The sequence below is a fragment of the Corythoichthys intestinalis genome, chromosome 15, assembly GCF_030265065.1.
Source record: "Corythoichthys intestinalis isolate RoL2023-P3 chromosome 15, ASM3026506v1, whole genome shotgun sequence".
NCBI classification, from domain to species: Eukaryota; Metazoa; Chordata; class Actinopteri; order Syngnathiformes; family Syngnathidae; genus Corythoichthys; species Corythoichthys intestinalis.
In genome coordinates, this window is record NC_080409.1 from 50,231,511 (window position 1) to 50,252,608 (window position 21,098).

The window sequence follows — 21,098 nt, forward strand, 5'->3', positions numbered from 1 at the left end:
TCCTTCAGCAGCATGCTTAGGTCTGAAGGGGTTAAATTAGCCTAATTTGCCTCACAAAAGTCCGCTAGCCTAAATGCTACAATGCTAACGTTATTTACAGTTCTCATAGCAAATCACTCACAAATAACACCACGAACTGTAGCTGTAAACTTAATTATAAAGGCATACGCAAACATATATTAGCTGAAACAACTTACAGCCTGATGTAAAACGCTTTTGTTTAGCATTGCATATCCATAACTGTCTATGTATTTCAATCTACCTGCTTTCTATTCCTCTTGTGCTTGATCTCCATTGCTGATTTCAATTATTATTAAGAGTAGTAGTTTTTGTTTTATTTTTTTATTTTTGTTTTATTTGTATTTATTTATTTTTATTCTGTGATTAAGTGCGATCTTTTGTCTTGGTTTTTACGTTGTATTGATTTAAATGTGATTTTTATGATCTTCATGTGATGTAAAGCACTTTGAATTGCCTCGTGTTGAATTGTGCTATATAAATAAATTTGTCTTGCCTTGCCTTGACGTGGGCCAAACCAGAGCACAGCTGTCCTTTACCCAAGTCAGAAGTCCGAGTCTGCTCCTAAGTCATACAAGGCGACAGTCCAGCCAGACCCAACACTGCCACCAGAGGGCAGTGTATCCTCTACCAATAAACAAAATGCAATGCTTTTTAGTTAGTTTGAATTTTTAAAGGGTTGATTCCAACTTGTGCGGAACTTCAGGTTACGTTTCCATCGTAGGATCAGAACTCATTCGTAACCCGGGGACTACCTGTACAGTGGTACCTCTACTTATAAATGTCTCTACAAATGGAATTTTCAGGTTATGACACCCCTCAACTGGAAAATGTTGCCTCTTGATACAAAAGAAATTTCAGGATACAAAAGGCAAAAATGCAGTTTGGGCTGCTGCTCGCCCAACGACAGCCCCAAAACATCACTGCTCTAGAGGAGATCAGCATGGAGGAATGGGCCAAAATACCAGCAACAGTGTGTGAAAAGCTTGTGAAGAGTTACAGAAAACATTTGGCCTCCATTATTGCCAACAAAGGGTACATAACAAAGTATTGAGATGAACTTTTGGTATAGACCACATACTTATTTTCCACCATGATTTGCAAATAAATCCGTTAAAAATCAAACAATGTGATTTTCTGGGGTTTTTCTCCACATTGTCTCTCATGGTTGAGGTTTACCCATGTTGACAATTACAGGCCTCTCTAATATTTTCAAGTGGGAGAACTTGACTAAATACTTATTTGCCCCACTGTATATACCCATGTTGATAAAAATATCACATAAAACTAATTTAGCATGACAGGAAAATTTCAAATCTTGATTTGAAAAAAAAAAAAAAGATCTTACAGGGAAAAAAAAGATTTCAGCACACCAACACTCCGTGAGAACAAGTGTTTGCATCAGTGTAACAATTTCTTTTGTTGACTAGTGTTACTAAAATGTTAAGGTGCTTCATTTAGGGCACAAAATAGTGTAATCTGAATGTGTGTATGATTGACTGACGAGCAGTCCAGGGTGCAATTCACCTTCTGCCCAAATTAAATTTGTTGGGTTGGTTGCCGCTCAACTACCTCCCGAATGTGAACAAGTGCCTTAAACAGCCCTCTCGTGGACAGTACAGGTTACTACAAATATAAATTGAAATCCACCCATCCATTTTTTCAGGGTTCCTCTACGATCAATAAGCCTTAAAACAAGGGTGTAGGTTCGGGCTCAACATTGGTAGGGACGATATAACAGCGTAACATGCATGTACACTTTTTGCTGGGGACGGGACATTATAAGACCAAACAGATTGGGTAAAAGGGGGTCAGGGCTACATTTCTCACGAATATGAACCTAACTAATTGATAGGTTAACTGATCATTGCAAAATAAAACTGTATTGAGCTATACCAGTGCTCCTCAATTATTTTCTGTTCCGCCCCTCATAGGAAGACACTATGCGCTCATGCGCTGGTCCTCATGGGAAACGCAGTCTTGCCCACCAGCGTCGCTAAAATCAACCAAAGCTGAAAAGTTACCATGAAGTGTTGATTTAAGACCACATAAATTGGGTAGAAGGGGGTAAACCTCAGTTCACTACATTTCTCAGTTTAATTTATGTTAACAGCAGAAAATACTTACAAAAGTGGAGGACACTTCTCTCTAAGCAGCTTTCTACTCAAGTTTTGCAGGTTAGCAAATTCACAGTTTAATATTATGCACGCTCTGATGCAGGTTGTAGCAAAAATTCAGTCGCAAAATTAGTGGTGTGTTCCCCACCTCCATAACATTGACATCTTTTTATATTACCGTATTGGCCCGAATATAAGAGGGCCCTGATGATAAGACGACCCCCTCTTTTTCAAGACTCAAGTTTGAAAAAAGACTTTTTGAACACCAAATTAATTTTTATACAGAAAATAAACACAGTACATCTGAAACAAATGATTATAACAATATATTTGAGAGAAAAAGCATGTTATTTTGCCTCATTCAAATATCTGAACATTTAAATATGTAAACTAAAGTGCATTCACATTCATAAATGAATGGCTTCTGGTTTTTGAAATGTAAATAAACCAATCTATTGTGATAAAACAACAAAATTGCAATAACTGCATTAACCATCAAAGTGAAGTCTAACTGTAACTGTAGTTTCGAAGCAAATCTGAATAAGGAAAAACATTGCAATAAAATAATGCAAACTGGTTAAACTTGAGAGTAGCTGAGATTTGTCATGACAGAGCATCGCTTCAATGATATCTGGCGCCATCTAGCGTCGTGAATGGGTATAACGTCTAGACCGCGAATATAAGACGACCCTTACTTTTTCAGTCTTTTTTTCCATTCAAAAAACACCGTCTTATATTCGGGCCAATATGGTATAAGCTCCACACAGACTACTTTTCATCGTGTCAAAGTGTCATTTTGTCAGTATTGTCCAATGAAAAGATATAAATATCTGCAGAAATAAGATGGGTGTACTCACTTTTTTTGATACACTGTATATAGTTTTAAAATGGGTCAGTCTTTGAAGATGCGCCTTATATGCAGATGCGCTTTATAATGCAGAAAATACGGTAAACGTTTATTTTCCCTGCGGTGCGAGAATGACGCGCCACGTGACAACTCAGTTGTACGATGACGCCTCAAGTTTAACTTCATTACAATATTAAGGATTTAGAAGAATGTTTGTGTCATGTTTGTCCTCCTTCAGAAACCATATTAAACAAAAAATATTTATTTCACTGCCCCATCTATTTCCATTTTCAAACATTTTTGAAAAAGCTCCAGAGAGCCACTAGGGCGGCGCTAGAAAGCCGCATGCGGCCCTAGAGCCGCGGGTTGCTTACCCCCGACCTAAGTAAACAGAGAAAACCAACATAATTAATCGGAAGAAGAAAATTTGGACTCCACACGACACTTTAAACTCATATATTATTTATTACAATTAAATATTTCTTATATTACAGAGGTCCATTTCAATCAATACAAATAAACTGTGCTGTGATTAATATTTCCAAGATACTTCCAAAATGCCATGCAAGAGAATATAAACATAAAGAGCCGACACCAGAAAAAAAGCCCAACATGTAGCGATTCTTCTACACCTAAAGGAATGATATTCATATTTCTCTTCTCTCCCTTTTCTTGCTGCAGCGTCATCTGACTTAAAATGACAGAAAAGGCATTTGGAAGTTACATCAAAAATAAACAGTAACTGTTCACATTTCTCTTCTTGGAAAAAAAACACTCAGAATATATATTTCTATATATATATATTTATAGAGATTTTTTTTTTTTTGTTATTAAATATGGGTTTACAGGAACAGGCACAGAGGACCAATTAAGACATCTAGTATCACACATGTTGATTCATATAAGGAGAGCTGAGCGACTTCTAAGGCCATGTATACTGCACTCTACTGGTACTGTACTTTGAGAACACCCAGAGGGATTTTCATCAATTGATTGGCGCTTTAGCAAAGAAGCCGTGCTTCATTCATCCACTGCTATCGTTTATCTCAAACCACGACGATCGCAGCGTCTTCTCACAGGAATTTAGGAGCAAATCTGACAAAAATGAAACGCTGCGTTGTAGCCAAAATAAAACATTGAAATACATTTTTTCCATTTGGCATTACAGTGCTAACTAAAGATACAAAATTATTTGCGATGCAATGACTGATGAACTCGAGTAATTCGATTAGAAAAATAAGCTTCAAATCAAAATTTTGCTGCTTCGACTATTCCTTTAATTAGAGTGGCGTTATAATGGTTTCTTTTGAAAGTGTTTGGATTTATTTTACTGATTTGGGTGGATACACTGCCCTCTGGTGGCAACAGTGAATATGACATAACTCATTTAACGTGGCTAGTGCTACAATGATTAATCGATTAACTCGAGTATTGGATTAGAAAAAAAGATTTGAATTAAATTTTGCTGCTTCGAGTATTGGTTTAATTAACGTGGCGTTGTAATGGTTTATTTTGAAAGTGTTTGCAATTAGTTTTATCAATTTGGGTGGATCCACTGCCCACTGGTGGCAAAGGTGAATATTACATAACTCATTTAACATGGCTATTGCTGCAACGATTAATTGATTAACTTGAGTGTTCGATTAGAAAAAAAGATTCAAATTAAATTTTGCTTTTTCGAGTATTCGTTTAATTAGAGTGGCGTTATAATGCTTTGTTTTGAAAGTGTTTGGATTTATTTTACTGATTTGGGTGGATACACTGCCCTCTGGTGGCAACGGTGAATATGACATAACTCATTTAACGTGGCTAGTGCTACAATGATTAATCGATTAACTCGAGTATTGGATTAGAAAAAAAGATTTTAATTAAATTTTGCTGCTTCGAGTATTGGTTTAATTAAAGTGGCATTGTAATGGTTTGTTTTGAAAGTGTTTGCATTTATTGTATTATTTGGGTTGATACACTGCCCTCTGGTGGCAACGGTGAACATGACACAACTCATTTAACGTGGCTAGTGCTGCAATGATTACTCGATTAAGTAGAGTATTCGATTGGAAAAAAAAGATTTGAGTTAAATTTTGCTGCTTCGAGTATTCGTTTAATTAGAGTGGCGTTATAATGGTTTGTTTTAAAAGTGTTTGGATTTATTTTACTGATTTGGGTGGATACACTGCCCTCTGGTGGCAAAGGTGAATATGACATAACTCATTTAATGTGACTAGTGCTGCAATGATTATTCGATTAAGTCGAGTATTCGATTAAAAAAAAAAGATTTGAGTTGAATTTTGCTGCTTCGAGTATTCGTTTAATTAGAGTGGCGTTATAATGGTTTGTTTTGAAAGTGTTTGCATTTAGTTTCATTAATTTGGGTGGATACACTGCCCTGTGGTGGCAACGGTGAATATGACATAACTCATTTAACGTAGCTAGTGCTGCAACGATTAATCGATTAACTCGAGTATTCGATTAGAAAAAAAATTCAAATTAAATTTTGCTGCTTCGAGTATTCGTTTAATTAAAGTGGCGTTGTAATGGTTTATTTTTAAAGTGTTTGCATTTAGTTCTATCAATTTGGGGGATACACTGCCCTCTACTCTGCCTCATTTCACATGGTTGAATCCAGCTGCTCCCTGTTAAGACCAACATAAGCTACGTTTTTGTTTGGGCTAATGTTTTTTTAACACATTCGTAATTTAGTTTATAGATATATTTAGCAGTTTTTTGTGAAAGTACAATTGTTAAGAGCACTGTTAAAAAAAAAAAAAAAAAACATTTAAGCTAGCGGAATTTTGCTATGTAAGTTAGCCAATTGTTCTTTTGTTGCTCTAGAAATAAAATGTATTATTATTATTATAATTGTTATTAACTAGTTCATCGATTAATCGACTACTAAAATAATCGATAGCTGCAGCCCTAAACATGGCTGAATCCAGCTACTCCCTGTTGAGACCAACATAAACCAATGTTTTTTTTATGCATTTGTAATTTAGTTTATGGGTATATTTAGCAGTTTTTTTTTTGTTTGTTTTTTTTGTGGGAACATGTGTTTGACCAATTTGCTAAGAGTAATGTAAAAAAAAAAATTGCATTTTATAGCATTTAAGCAAGCAGACTTTTGCTATGAAAGTACTTTTGTTGTACTTAGATCCTCATCTATTTGTTTTTTTAAATAGTTTGAGGCTAATCTCAGGTATTTTAATTAATTTTTAAATGAAAGTGCTATCCTGCATCGTTTGAAGAAACAATCGGGAATCTTATTTTGTGTCCATATTTAATGCTCTTTTGAAAGTGCAATCTTAGCAAGCCTTTGTTTTACATCATTACATTAAATGTTCCTCATCCGATAACTTGATTATTCAAACTAACTAGTAATACACTGCTGGCCAAAAGTATTGGAACCCCTGCAATTCTGTCAGATAATGTTTAATTTCTCCCAGAAAATGATTACATTACAAATGCTTTGGTAGTAATATCTTCGTTTATTTTGCTTGCAATGAGAAAACATAAAAGAGAATGAAAAAAAAAAATCATTATCATTTTACACAAAATTCCAAAAATGGGCCGGACAAAAGTATTGGCATCCTTGGTCTAATACTTGGTAGCACAACCTTTAGACAAAAAAACTGCGAACAACCACTTCCGGTATCCATCAATGAGTTTCTTACAATGCTCTGCTGGAATTTTAGACCATACTTCTTTGGCCAACTGCTCCAGGTCTCTGAGATTTGAAGGGTGCCATTTTCAGATCTCTCCACAGGTGTTCTATGGGATTCAAAACTGGACTCATTGCTGGTCACTTCAGTGCTTACTCTCAAACCATTTTCTAGTGCTTTTTGAAGTATGTTTTGGCTGATTGTTCTGCTGGAAGACCCATGACCTCTGATGGAGACCCAGCTTTCTCACACTGGGCCCTACATTATGATGCAAATTTTTTTGGCAGTCTTCAGATTTCATAATGCCATGCACACGGTCAAGCAGTCCAGTGCCAGAGGCAGCAAAGCAACCCAAAACATCAGGGAACCTCCGCCACTTTGACTGTGGGGACCGTGTTCTTTTTAAAGGCCTTGTTTTTTTCCCCTGTAAACGCTATGTTGATGCCTTTTCCCAAAAAGCTCTACTTTTGTCTCATCTGACCAGAGAACATTCTTCCAAAACGTTTTTGGCTTTCTCAGGTAAGTTTAGGCAAACTCCAGCCTGGCTTTTTTATGTCTCTGGGACAGAAGTGGGATTTTCCTAGGTATCCTACCATACGATGCCAACAGATAGTACTGGTTGACACTGTTGTATCCTCGGACCGCGGGACAGCTTGAACTTGTTCGGATGTTAGTCGAGGTTCCTTATCCACCATTCGCACAATCTTCCGTTAAAATCTCCTGTCAATTTTTCTTTTCCGTCCACATCTAGGGAGGTTAGCCACTGTGCCGTGGGCTTTACACTTATTTAAGACACTGCGCACGGTAGACACGGAAACATTTAGGTCTTTGGAGATGGACTTGTAGCCTTGAGATTGCCCATGCTTCCTCACAATTTTGCTTCTCAAGTCCTCAGACAGTTCTTTGGTCTTCCTTTTTTTCTCCATGCTCACTGTGGTACACCCAAGGACACAGGACAGAGGTTGAGTCAACTTTAATCCATTTTAACTGTCTGCAAGGGTGATTTATTTATTGCCGCCCCCTGGTATGTGCCACTGGAAAGTAACAGGTGCTGTTAATTACACAAATTAGAGAAGCATCAGGGTGTCAATACTTTAGTCCGGCCCACTTTTGGAGTTTTGTGTAAAATGATAATGATTTAATTTTTTCCATTCTCATTTGTGTTTTTTTCATTGCAAGCAAAATAAATGAAGATATTACTACCAAAGCATTTGTAACTGCAATCATTTTCTGGGAGAAATTGAGCATTATCTGAAAGAATTGCAGGGCTGTCAATACTTTTGGCCAGCAGTGTATGTATTGCAAATGTGTCTTGGACAGTGCAGCTAAAATGGAAAATAAATCAGAATTTTCAAACACGCCATCTTCTTCCAAACGTAGAGGAATGAATCATTGATAACTGTACTTGAATGCTAGCTACTGTCTACATTTTGACTCAGCGCGGATAATAATATACTGTTCTAAGTGCCTAACTGACGCCGTCTGCAGTCAGACGTCAACGTAGATAAGATTCAAATACACAGCCCGCCTTTTCACAAGCTACGTCGGCTTTATCCATACTGTGACTTAACTCAATTGGACGTTTGAGTGCATGTGTGCGTCACACAGTGGAAAATCTCTTCTGAGGTCACTTAAAATGTGACATTGAACCTTATTTTTTGAACATGATAGAACACTATTTTGCAACTACCCATTTATGAAAATACTTCATCTGGATTATTATTAATGGCTTCTTTGAAGAGACTTATTTGGGTTTTCGATGCTAAGCTAAGTTAGCGTATTGTTGCAGCGCTACCAACAACCACATTAGTCCGCTTGTTCATGATTTGAATCGCTGAATTCTTCATATCACGTCGATGCTACGTAGTTTAGCGGCCAGTGAAGCCGCTAATCTCATTTAAATTCATATTTGTAAACGATTCAGCAGATTTTTTTTTTTTTTGAAAACTAAGATTGTTTTGGAGCAGAACTTAACAATAACACTGTAAGTAGCGTTGCACCGATACTGTTAAAATGACGTCATCGCTATTGGCGAGTACTAAGAAATAACGTGCTGAAGCTGTGAAAGACGGTGGTCGCCCTACCCAAGATGGCCGCCAGCTACGCGCACCGCCATTAAAAATATGTCCAATCGAGTTGCGTCCAATCATCCGTCTGCTGTGAATTGAAAGGAGTTTATCGCTAGTACACGCCGAATCAGTTTGAAGTGGGAGGATGGCCTGATTGCAGCAGTTTTTCAGGTTAGCAAGTTTAATGTGATGCTAACTCTGATGCAGGTCGGACTTTCAGTAGCAAAATTAGCAATAATACCTGAATGTGGTCAATAGCCGCTACAAACAACGCCCACATGATGCTACAGTAGATATCACATGTATATAGATCTAGATGCGGCGTTAGTAAACAGCCGCCATCTTAAAGCTGTAGACTTCTCAGGAAGGCTCTGTTGTCGGGAAACTTCCTAGCGAACCTAGTTAACTTTTTGTGTAAAATACTCTTAAATTGGCAAAATCTTGACTTGAATCTTTCATTAAATGACGAAACAGTTTTAAAACTTTCACATCTTTAAAATAAACAGAAGGGAAATAATGGAATAACAGGAGCAATTTAAACCTCTTTAACTGTTGATTCACAACATTTAATTACTTCCAAATATAGCAAAGGTTACAATCTAGTTACCGCAATATCCACAATACCCCAGTGTCTAGTTAAGTTTAGGGTAAAGAATTGGGCTAGGGCTTATTGTCCCAAAAACCCTTTGAACTTCACATATTATGTAAATGAATTCTTCACGCGACCATACCAACAGCAGGTGTGGTTTGGAGGGGCGTAGTTTGGATGAGGCGTGGCTTGTAGTGTGGCTGCGGCTGCCTAAGGACCCTTCTCAAAATTAGTGGAGTTTCCCCCACTTTCACAACATTGACGTCTTTTTACATGACTTACAGTGGCTGCTGCTGGCCGGAAAAAAAATTCTGATATCCCTCCTCTCTGAAAGGGGTGGAGTAGGCGGCATGTTGTCGACATGAATCTGTTGGGGCTGTGTGAGTATGTCTTTGTGGCAGGACCTGAAATGGCCTAAAATGACCTCGTTGCCTGGCATTGGCTGCCATAGAAGTGGGAAGGGCCCGTTTGAAGTGGGTGGGGCTTATTTGTCATCAGTTCAAATGGACTAGACGTCGACTAGAGATACATTTACATCAGACGGATGAAGATATCTTGTTTTTCTTATTATTAGTTGTTTTGTAGAATATCCTAGATACTGATTTCCTGATCAATGTATCAATAATCGTTGTATCGTCATATCGTGAGATTGTTATCGTGAGCTTTGTATCCCAAATCGTATCGTGAGGTACCAAGAGGTTCCCACCCCTGGTATGAAGTAATTTAATAAATACAGTGGCATAAAAAAGTATCTGAACCTTTAGGATCCGACCTTGAAGCATGGTGGAGGGAGCATCATGATTTGGGGCTGTTCTGCTACCTCAGGGCCTGGACAACTTGCAATCATTAATGGAAGAATGAATTCAAAAGGTTATCAGGATGTTATGCAAGAAAACTTGAGGCCGTCTGTCAGACAGCTGAAGCTAAAAAGAGATGGATGCTGCAACAAAACAATGATCCAAACCACAGAAGTAAATCAACTAGTGCTGCAACGATTAATCGATTAACTCGAGTATTCCATTAGAAAAAAAGATTTGAATTAAATTTTGCTGCTTCGAGTATTCGTTTATTTAAAGTGCTGTTGTAATGGTTTGTTTGAAAGTGTTTGCATTTAGATTTATTGATTTGGGTGGATTCACTGCCTCCTAGTAAGCCTCATGTTACAAGGCTGAATCCAGCTACTCCCTGTTAAGACCAATATAAGCTGGGTTTTTGTTTGAACTAATGTTTTTTTAACGTATTTGTAATTTAAGTTCATAAGAAAATTTAGCCGTTTTTTGTGGGAATATGTGTCTGAACCATTTGTTAAGAGCATTGTGAAAAAAAGCATTTTATAGCATTTAAGTTAGCCAATTGATCTTTTTCATTTGAGGCTCAGCTCAGGTATTTTTTTTTATGTTCCTTATCCGATTACTCGATTATTCGAGCTAACTAATTCATCAATTAATCGACTACTAAAATAATCGATAGCTGCAGCCCTAAAATCAACTTCAGAATGGTTTCAGAAGAATAAAATACACGTTCTGGAGTGGCCAAGTCAAAGTCCAGACTTGAACCCCATTGAGATGCTGTGGCATGACCTAAAGACACCGATTCATGCCAGACATCCTAAGAATCTGACTGAACTACTGCAGTTTTGTCAAGAGGAATGGGGCAACATTAGTCCAATGTTGAAGTTATTGCAGCTAAAAGGGCGGGGGGAGAGGTGGCACAAAATATTAAATGTAATGGTTCACTCACTTATTTTCCCACCTTCTGTCTTTGCATACTATCCTCATAAAAATATGAAAACCTATAAATGTTTAGGTTGTTTTAGTGAAAGCAGACACTGTTTTTTCATCTGTGTGATTTTGAAAAAGATCAGATCATATTTGATGGTGATTTTATGCAGAAATGTTAGAAATTTCAAAAAGTTCAGATACTTTACTTACCACTTTAAATCCAACAAAATAGAAATATTTTTCATAATAATTGGTACGGGTGCATTGTCCGAAACGTACTGGGCTCCCAAAATGGTATCGGTGCAACACTAAGGCCTTATTTATGCTTCTGCGTTCCGTTGACAGCTGCGCGACGGCGTCATTGACCCTACGTCGTCACTGAGCATTCCAAGTTCTGCGTCAAGGGAACGCGTTGGTCTGTAATTCACTACCAAGCCACTCGTACAGCATGATCTTTGTATGATTACTTGACAGTAAAAGTCCCGCATTCAAAGTAAAGACAACTTTTTTTTTAAAGAGCAATGACAGAGGTGAAGGCCTCTTATGTTGCGTCTGTGTGCGAGTGATAGGCAGATAGCTCCATTAGTCACGTATAAGCTCCTTCAAATGGCACGTTTCTAAGACCAGCAGGATAGCGTCCCACACGGAGCGCACTCAAAACAGGAAGCAGTCTTTGATTAAACCCATTTCGACAGCTATTATCATCTCGATTCAACGTGTCAGACCTTAACGCTTACTTCATAAGTGTGTGCGGTGTCAGTGTGAAATTTCAAAGAGAGACTAATCTCCCGTTTCCTTCATCCGCAAACCTCCGGGCCCTCCCTTTCGTAGGCTGCGGGCTCGGAGCTCAATTAAGTAGAGGCGGATGAATCCACCTTATCTCACGTCTCTGTTTGGTTCCGTCGCTTGCACGTCGCTACTGCAGGTTCTTGAGGAGGCGTCCGTAGCGGAAGTCGTAGACGTGGCGACAGAAGAACACCAGCTCTGGGTCCACGTCGTCCGGCGCCCGGCGGTGGCTGGGCGCGGCGTGGCCGACGGCGGGGGGGACCAGGAGGGAGGCAGGGCTGTCGGGCACGCCTTCGCCTCGCCGTTTTACCAAGGCACAAAATCTGGAAATGGGTCATTTCAATTATTTTAGCTAGTAAGGACATGGTTTAAGAATTCTTCAAATTGTTTACTAATTTTGCCGTTTAATGCATTTATTTTCTATATAGAGACATGAATTTATTTTGGAAACGATGCTCGCATGCTTACTTCGGTTTTACGTTTCCGAGTTCTTTAGCAACGATGATGTGAGTATGCTTTTGGAGTGAATTGGATGCGTTGCACCTAGTTTGTGCACATTCCCCAAAAGCCTAAGTGGAGGAATTGTCATGATAAATGCATAGGTGGGGAATTCTAAATCAGGTTGCTGGCAGGACAGCTATGCTTTTCACCAAGATCATAATCCATTGAATATGGTATGTCTGCCGGTGTCGTGCCAATGTAGTTACCTCACTCAAAAATTGTATCCCTTGAGCGGAGCCATATGGAAGTAGATTTGTGTCTTTGATTCGATCAAAAAAAAAGTTGCTTCAATCAAAATATATATTTTCACTTCAAAAAAAAAAAGTCACCTCAATCAAAAAAAAAAAAAAATTGTTTGAATGCAAAAATAAAATTGAAATTCCAAAAAATGCATTTGAAAGCTATTTTTATTTGAAAAAACATTTTTTTGATCGAAGTCAATTTTTTTGATTGAAGCAACATTTTTGATTGAAGTAATGCTGTTTTGCATCTGGGCCACATTTTAAAAAAATAAGTTGCTTCATACAAAAAAATATATATTTTCAAAAGAAAAATCATTTCAATCAAAAAAAAAAAAAAAAGAAAAAATTTAATCATAGAAAAAAGGTTTTTGAATGTAAAAAAATATTTGAGATTCAAAAATTTGCATTTGAACACTTAATTTTTCATTTAAAAAAAGTTTTCTTTGATTTTAGCAATGTTTTTGTGTTTGGGCCATATTATGGGTAGGGCATTTGTGTCTAAATAATTCAATCCCCCAAAAAGGTGCTTCAATCATAAAAAAATAATTTCAATCAAAGAAAAAAATTGCCCTCCCCATTTTTTTTTTTGTTTTGAAAATGACATGCAAAGCAAATGACCATCTAAGGTGCTAGTCACATGATCTGTTCAAAAAATAATTTAGAGCCATTATTAAAATATCTTTTTTGTTCATTTCATTCATTGTTGTTGTTTGTTTTCTTGCTTTACAACTTTTGTATATATAGGAAAGTCAATAACATGCAATGACACTTTTCGGCCACCAGAGGGGGGGCTGGCCCCTCTGGCCCCCCCTTAAACTCCACTTATGGATAAATGTGCTTTTATATTTGTTTTTGCCAATCGTTTATACTCGTAGATTTGTAGCTGTTACCTCGTTTTTTAGGCTAACTATCGTTAGCATGTTATCGTAGCTTATTATACAGCAATCCCTGGCTACTTCGCGCCCTTATTCCATCGAGATTTTTTTTTCAATTAAAAAAAAAAATACAGATGAGCTCTCCTGTCTCCCTCTTCTTGCTCTTTGTTCGTCAGGCAGTGCACTGGAGTTGCTTATTAAATTTAACGATGATTGACAGATGCTGGGGTTTGATCTTGCCGGAGACACGAACTTCAAAGCGCCGCATGTGTCAATCATCGTTTAACTTGTGAAACAGTTGCTGATTTGAGTGGACTTGAGGGCATTTAATGAAGCCGAGCATTTTTCTACTACTTTATTCTTGTTTAAAAATAATTTGGTAGGACAGTAACATGTTTAAAACTTATCATAATTATTACATATTTACCCTTTTTTTTTTAATCATCCTACTTTTATCAAAAAAAAGTGAAAACCATGTCTTATATGTATGTTCCAATGCTATATCTAAATAAATACATTGAACACACAAAAAAAAAAAAATTAAAAGCTGTTTTTCGCTTATCATGGCGGGTTCTGGTCTTCATTAACCGCGACAAACGAGAGATCACTGTATAGCATTAAATAATTGATGTAATTAGTAAATGTTGTCATTCGATGAAAGATAATAAGCAAATGCTCAATATAAATGTTAACCATATGTTTGTATGTCATTCACTAGAAGCTGGTTGTGTGTATGTATATGCACATCTGCACGTGAGCCATTAAGGGTAAGTTCAGAATTTTTGACATCAGGCTTAATTTTCAAGTTAGCGAGGGTTTAATTAGTCGCTGAAATTGATTTTGACAAATTCTGTGTAGTTTGTAAGTTATTTAGGTTATTATTCAGGGCTCTGGAGTGGCTAAGCTAGCGCGAGTCAACTGGGCAGACTTAGCTTGCCAATAAAAAACAACATATGTACTAGGGCTGCAGCTATCGAATATTTTAGTAATCGAGTAATCGACTGAAAATTCTATCGATTGATCGAGTAATCGGATAAAACAAATATATTTTTAGGTGAAGAGCAATTATAAATATACATGAGAAAACAAGACATTTCATCTAATCTTGAACCATTTTCAGTCAATCATTGTCTATATTTTCGATGTATATTGTTGAAAACAGCCAACAATTGAATCTCAGATGTAAGTAGAATTAAAAAAAAAGACTAATTCACTGCTTTCACTCAAAAAACTTTTAGATCTTATAAAAAATATATATATATCTTACCTAAAAATGCCGTTACGCTTGATAACACACATCACTTAAAAGTTAGGATTTCTTCCCACGTGTTTCAATTGAATTTCTCTTTGTGTCAAGCCATTTTTAAGTTCTAGTTAAGTTTAAGTTAGTCTAAACTGTAAGTCCTGATAGGATTTTGAGTTTTTGCAGTGTTCAAAATAAATGTATGATACAGGCGGTATTGGAACACATTAGGGACCAGTGCTACTTAGTGTTTTATCCAGCTATGACTACTGAGCTAAAATTGATAGTTAGCGTGATTAAGTTTTTATTTTACACCCTCATCACTCCACAATGCTATGTTATGTTAAAGCCTGTATGTAAGACACGTTAGCCATGCATCGACAGTGGTCATAAACCTAGCCCTCCGCAGGGCTAATGTTACGTGAGCTAGTAGCGACAGTAACGTTAATCTTATTTATTAGCGCTTAGTTTAGCGCTCTACTGCTTTAAGATGGCGGCTGTTTACTAACGCTGCCCAGACGCGGCCGAGTCTGTCATTGTGCATCTAGTTCAACATACATGCGATCTCTATGAGACGCATCAGACGCTACCTGTACCAACGTAGCATCGTGCGGGCTAGTATTTAGCAACGTCGGCTTCGTTTGTGGCGGCTGTCGGCTGCAGTAAGTTTTTTTTTTTCTTTCCCTTCTTCCTCTCCGCACGTGACAGCGCGTTGTCCCGCATTAAAAGTAGTCCGAGCAAAACGTGATGCTTAGAGCTGTCAAAATAAACGATTACTTGAGGTGAATAAAATTACTCGGATCAGTTTTTAAACTCGAGTTACTCGAGTTGCTCGAGTACTCGTTTCAGCTCTAATATGTACACATGAAAATCATCAATGACCCATGCAATCAATAGTGTTGGCTATGTTTGCGTGATAAAAGTTATTAAAACTTACAATTGCATGTCAATAATTGCAGTCTGAATCCAGAAGCTCTGCAGAGGAGCAGGGCGGAGTTATATCATATCGTTTTTTTATGTCGTAGCCAGTAGCAAATAACCTTTGCCCATTTCTTCTGTCTGTTTTCACAATCTCTAAATGCACATTTCGCCATGTTGCCAGCCATAGGTTAACTCAGCAGAGTTTGACGAAAGTGTGACGCCAGAGTTTCCAACCTCCGTTATGGAAAAATATCATTGGAACACCTCCACTATTTGCTCGCTTATGAGATGGCAGTTTTGCTGGAGGTCGAAATGTCTTTTAATAGTGAAGGAGATAAAACCTTTTCCCGTAAAAACTGTTTGAATTACTCTAAAAAACTTAATATAATCAATCAGGCTAGTATTTCTTGTACTTACTGTTTGTATTACTCGAACACACCCAATATAAAATAACACTTATACCATAGTTTATGGAAAAAAGGGCAGAATATAGGGCATAAGATATACATTACAACTTCTTATCACGGAAGCCCGGCATGTGCGTCATTCAACTGACGCACCAACTCTCGCAATCAGGTCTCCCGGACAGTCCAGAACAAATGAAGGGATGCCATGTCCTGTAGCTGACCGCTCGGAATGATGCGACACGCAGAGGGCTTCGACGGGTGTTCTTTAACTTTATTTTCAGTCATTTTTTGTTCTTTTGTTGACACCGTGAAAACTACAAAATTTCAGAAACGTAACAACGGTGTGGCATTAAAATACAATTCACAAAACCAACAATAAACATTTCCATTTCTCCTACCTCCATCTGCTTTCCGAGCGCGCTATCTTCAATCGAACCAATATAACCTCTCCACACTACAGTCTTTACACAAACAAATACAAGCCAACCGAATATAAACATAAATTCCCGCAGTAATAATAACTCTTGCAATTTATTTGTGGACTCACCTACGATGTGGCTGCGCTGCTTCTCAGACAGTGCAGCGTGTGGACAGGTTTACAGACAGGTGTGCTAGATTTCCTCATTAAGAAAAAGACGGGAGCATGGGGTTGTGCACGGTGCCTTTCAAAATAAATGCAAAAACGGAAGTGCCCGCAATTCACAGACCCACACGCCATTTACATGTCCCGACACAAGGAAAACCAACACCGGATATCTAACTGATAACACGACTGACAAGACTCCAAGAGCCCATTTGACGCTGAAGTGACAAAATCCACAACTCTCATTGCCCGGCCAACAGTAACTCCCTTGCCCAATCCACAAACAGACAATAATCCCAAACACACCCTTCTTCCTGGCCACGGCCCGCTCCATGAGAGCCTTCAAAAGACTGAATGTTTAACTAGGCGTTGCAATTTTTCTCGGGAACCTTTTGTTGACTTCTGATATGGTGACCTTGCAACGAGTTTGCCTCCTCGCTTGAGTGTTTGTTTCGCCTTGCCGTTTTCATCGCTGTCAACCCGAATAAATTGTCAACTTGTTCTCAGTGAGCCTTCTTTAAACCTTTCAAAATGGAGTCATTACAAAGGGTTAAGACTGAGGTGAGCACGCGGAGTTTGCCCTACTGGCCGGATTGTCGGGGTCCTGCTGGCCTGGGCTGTTGGAGCTGGCCCAGCGTGGGTCCGGCGGTTTGGCTGGCGCGATTCTGGTGGTCTGTTCTGAAGGTCAGATTCCGTCAATGGCCAAAATAAAAAACAACTTGTCGCGATCAGCCATCTTTGCTGTTTACATTCGCTTAGAACACTTTGAGGCTTATACCCGCCGAGCGGGACAAGTCCACCTTTCTCGAATGCAGCGTGAGCACGAGTGGCCAAAGCACTCCTCTCTTTTGTGGTCGTATTATGCATCTAAAAAACATAGTCCTCGAAATGAAATTAATTAAAGCAGTTTTTTGTGATATTATTTTGGCCGCATAGGTGTTTTGGAACAATGATCTGAATTTTGAATTTATTTGACTATATTGGATCTGTCAGTGATCTGTATTGTTTTTTTATTGACATACTAAGTTGGTCCCATTAACTCGTGCTAGCTTAGCCACTCCAGAGCCCTGAAACTAATAAATAACTTACAAACTGCACAGAATTTGTCAATCAACTCCACCAACTAATTAAACCACCGCTAACTCTTTTTGAACTTCAGCTTTAAAGAAGTTGTAGATGGCGGCTCCGCACTCAGAGGAAAACAAAACTGATGCGTTTCTTACCGACAATACTGTGCCAGTGTCAGGACATAGCATTTGTCTTCAATACAGGCCACGCTGTTCACATCCTGGTGACGGGACGCAAAGATCTCATTCTGCAAATACATTTTCAAAAATAAAAATGCGTTGCACAAACAGCCATTAAACAGTACAAGGCTTTATTACGAAATGTGCCGATAAGGTTTGTCACCTGACAGTGCACATTAAGGTTGCGTCCTCCTTGTGTGTGTTCTGGACGGTAGTACCAAAACAAACTCATCATCAACTCTCCTGGGAAAGAAAAAAACAAATACACGAATGTTATATTACACACAAAACGCTTCAAAAGGATGTCTGGTACCTGTCTCGGGTTCCTCCCACAGAGCTGAGATCTTTGCCACATATGGCAGAGACTTTTTCCTCGGCCCGGACTTCAGCAGAACCGTGTCCCGGACCCGGATCAGATCTCCATCTCGCTGGACGCCCTGGTAACACTTTCTCAGCACCGGAGCTTCCTCTTCCTGAGTTAACAGAGGTAGCAGGAAACACTGAGTTGTCTGGCCACCGCAGGATGAGATTTTATTCGGAGCAACTCTTCTATTTTAACAGAAAAGTCAAATAAGAAGATCCCTGTGACTAACAATGGTGACGTAATCCTAATTTGTACAGAAATTTAAATGCGCTGTACTCTATCAGTGACCTGCAGTAACACAGTAGCAAATTCAAAACTCCATGCAAAACTTCTTAGAGAAGCACTTCTAATGTAACCGGTTCTGAACCACGCCGAAGAAATGATCCGTCCCCCTCGACCAAGTCAGGACTTGAACCTGCGCTGCCAGTGCAGGAGAGCATGATAACCGCTAGTCTAAAAGTCCAGGCATTGGAAAGGAGGTTTCCCTGGTATGCAAAGCACCTACTTGCACCCGTTACCCCCGAAACTTTCACTGCAGATATGGGTCACAGCAGCAATCTAAACGGTTCTGACCCGCACCGGTGACCCGTTACATCCCCCTCAAACAGGTCAGGACTGGAACCCGCGTCGCCACAGAAGACGTTGATCACCGCGAGGCTAAAAGCTTAGGCTAGCAGCTCCAATCAATAGCGTGCTCACTTGAAGGCATCGGGAAGGATGTTTCCCTGGACTGCATTTGTTACACTCACACCCTGAAACTTGCACTGCTAATCTGAGTCACGGCAACAATCTAACTGGTTCTGAACCCTGACAGCAACACGATCAGTCCCTCTCGACCTGGTCAGAACTTGATTCTGTGCTGCCAGCACGGCCAGTGCAGCAGAAGAGCATGATAACGGCTAGGCTAAAAGTCAAGGCTAGCAGCTGCAGCTGCTAGCGTGCTCTCTTGTAGGCATCGGGGGGGAGGTTTCCCTGGCATGCAACGCAACATGTTACACTCATGCCCCAAAACTTTCACTACCGATCCAAGTCAGGGCAAAAGTCTATCCTCCTCTGAACCGCAACAGGTGAACCGTTACATCCCTTTCAGCCAGGTCAGGACTGGAACCCACGTCGCCAGCGCGGCAGAAGAGCATGCTAACCGCAAGGCTAAAAGCTTAGGCTAGCAGCTCCAGCTACTACTAGGGTGCTTAATTGAAGGCATCGGGAAGGGGGTTTTCCCAGAACTGCACCTCCTGAAACTTGCACTGCGATCTGGGTCATGGCAGCAATCTAACTGGGTCGGACCTGCGCCAGCGATGCGATCCGTCCCCATCGACCTGTTCAGAATTTGAATCCATGCTGCCAGCACGGCCAGTGCAGCAGGAGAGCACGATAACATCGAGTCTAAAAGTCCAGGCTAGCAGCTCCAGCCGCTAGTGTGCTGTCTTGAAGGTAACGGGACGGTTGTTTTCCTGAACTGCATCAGTTGCACTCACCCCCTGAAACTTGCACTGCGAATCTGGGTCACGGCAGCAATTTAACTGGTTCTGAACCGCGCCAGTGACGTGATCCGTCCCACTCGACCTAGTCAGAACTTGAATCTGCGCTGCCAGCACGGCCAGTACAGCAGAAGAGCATGATAACTGCTTGGCTAAAAGTCCAGGCTAGCAGCTCCAGTCGCTAGCATGCTATCTTGAAGGCAACGGGAAGGAGGTTTCCCTGAACTGCATCCATTACATTCACCCCCTGAAACTTGCACTGCCAGTCTGGGTCACGGCAACAATCTAACCGGTTCTGACCTGCGCCAGCAACGTTGCCTGGTACACCAGACTCACCGCTGTTCCAGCTATTGAGTCTGGCCACCATTCAGCGGATACAATTTCCAGGGCGGAGCAAGCCACAGCAAACAGACAGCGGAGTGGACCAATCAGCGAAGGGCAGACGTGACGTTAGTAAAACGACGAGGGCAGGACGAGGGACTTGCGCGTGGAAGTAAACATACGAGGACAGCGGAGTTTATTCAACATGGCTAGCGCGAGACAGACTGTTGTCAATGACTCGTGTCGACGTGTTTTTGGTGATTTTAAACTGATTTTACCGTGGATTGGAACATATTCTCGGCTCTCCTGTTCACCATCTGTGTTGTTGTGGAGACGACTTCCGACGCGCAAGAGTGACGTTCCTCGTTAAGAACACGTCACGCAAATAAACGAATCTGATTTGTCGATTGATTTTGTACCTGTTCGAGAGGCTGTTAATGGGCTGGTTCCCAGACTTTTCTCTCAGTGTTTGAAAAATACAGGGAGAACAGTCTGGCCGTGCCAGGCAACCAGCAACGCGATCCGTTCCCCCTCGACCCGGTCAGAACATGAACCGGAGCTGCCAGCACGGCGAGTGCAGCAGGAGGGCATGATAACTGCGAGTCTAAAAGTCCAAGCTAGCATGCTCTCTTGAAGGCGTCTGGAGGTTTTCTCTGGCATGCAAAGCACCTACTTGCACCAGTTACACTCATCCCCTGAAACTTGCACTGCCGGTCTGGGTCACGGCAACAATCTAACCGGTTCTGAAACGCGCCAGCAACGCGATCCACCCCACTCGACCTGGTCAGAACTTGAATCTGCACTGCCAGCACGGTCAGTACAGCAGAAGAGCATGATAACCGCTAGGCTAAAAGTCCAGGCTAGCAGCTGCAGCTGCTAGCATGCTCTCTTGAAGGCATCAGGAGGGAAGTTTCCCTGGCATGCAATGCACCTACTTGCACCCACTACACTGAGACAAAAGCCCCTTTCAGACTTATATCCTGGTAAATATATTCTGGGATTTACCCTTGTCATGGCATTCACACATGGAGGGATGTCCCGGGACTAACCAGGGGGACACTTTCACAAACTTGTCCCGTGTTGGCGACTCAGTGCTCTCTGTGCGGGGAG

General features: G+C 40.1%; 1 protein-coding gene and 1 long non-coding RNA gene across 3 annotated transcripts in view; both read right to left on the reverse strand.

Moving 5' to 3' along the window:
* Nucleotides 1-2,936: 2,936 nt before the first annotated feature.
* The window catches only part of bahd1 (bromo adjacent homology domain containing 1), a 124,115-nt gene continuing 105,953 nt past the window's right edge, over nucleotides 2,937-21,098 (reverse strand). For both annotated transcript variants that reach the window (XM_057858896.1, XM_057858897.1), the window contains exons 4-7: nucleotides 18,136-18,295; nucleotides 17,986-18,065; nucleotides 17,799-17,890; nucleotides 2,937-12,126 (exon numbers count right to left, since the gene is read on the reverse strand). In XM_057858896.1, the coding sequence (XP_057714879.1) occupies nucleotides 11,934-12,126; nucleotides 17,799-17,890; nucleotides 17,986-18,065; nucleotides 18,136-18,295 (525 nt within the window). In that variant the 3' untranslated portion in view covers nucleotides 2,937-11,933. The remainder of the gene's footprint in view (nucleotides 12,127-17,798; nucleotides 17,891-17,985; nucleotides 18,066-18,135; nucleotides 18,296-21,098) is intronic.
* On the reverse strand, nucleotides 16,215-16,615 carry LOC130930782 (uncharacterized). Its single transcript, XR_009067107.1, has 3 exons — nucleotides 16,540-16,615; nucleotides 16,391-16,453; nucleotides 16,215-16,306 (listed from the first exon to the last, which is right to left on the reverse strand). It is a non-coding gene; the product is annotated as an uncharacterized LOC130930782 (long non-coding RNA).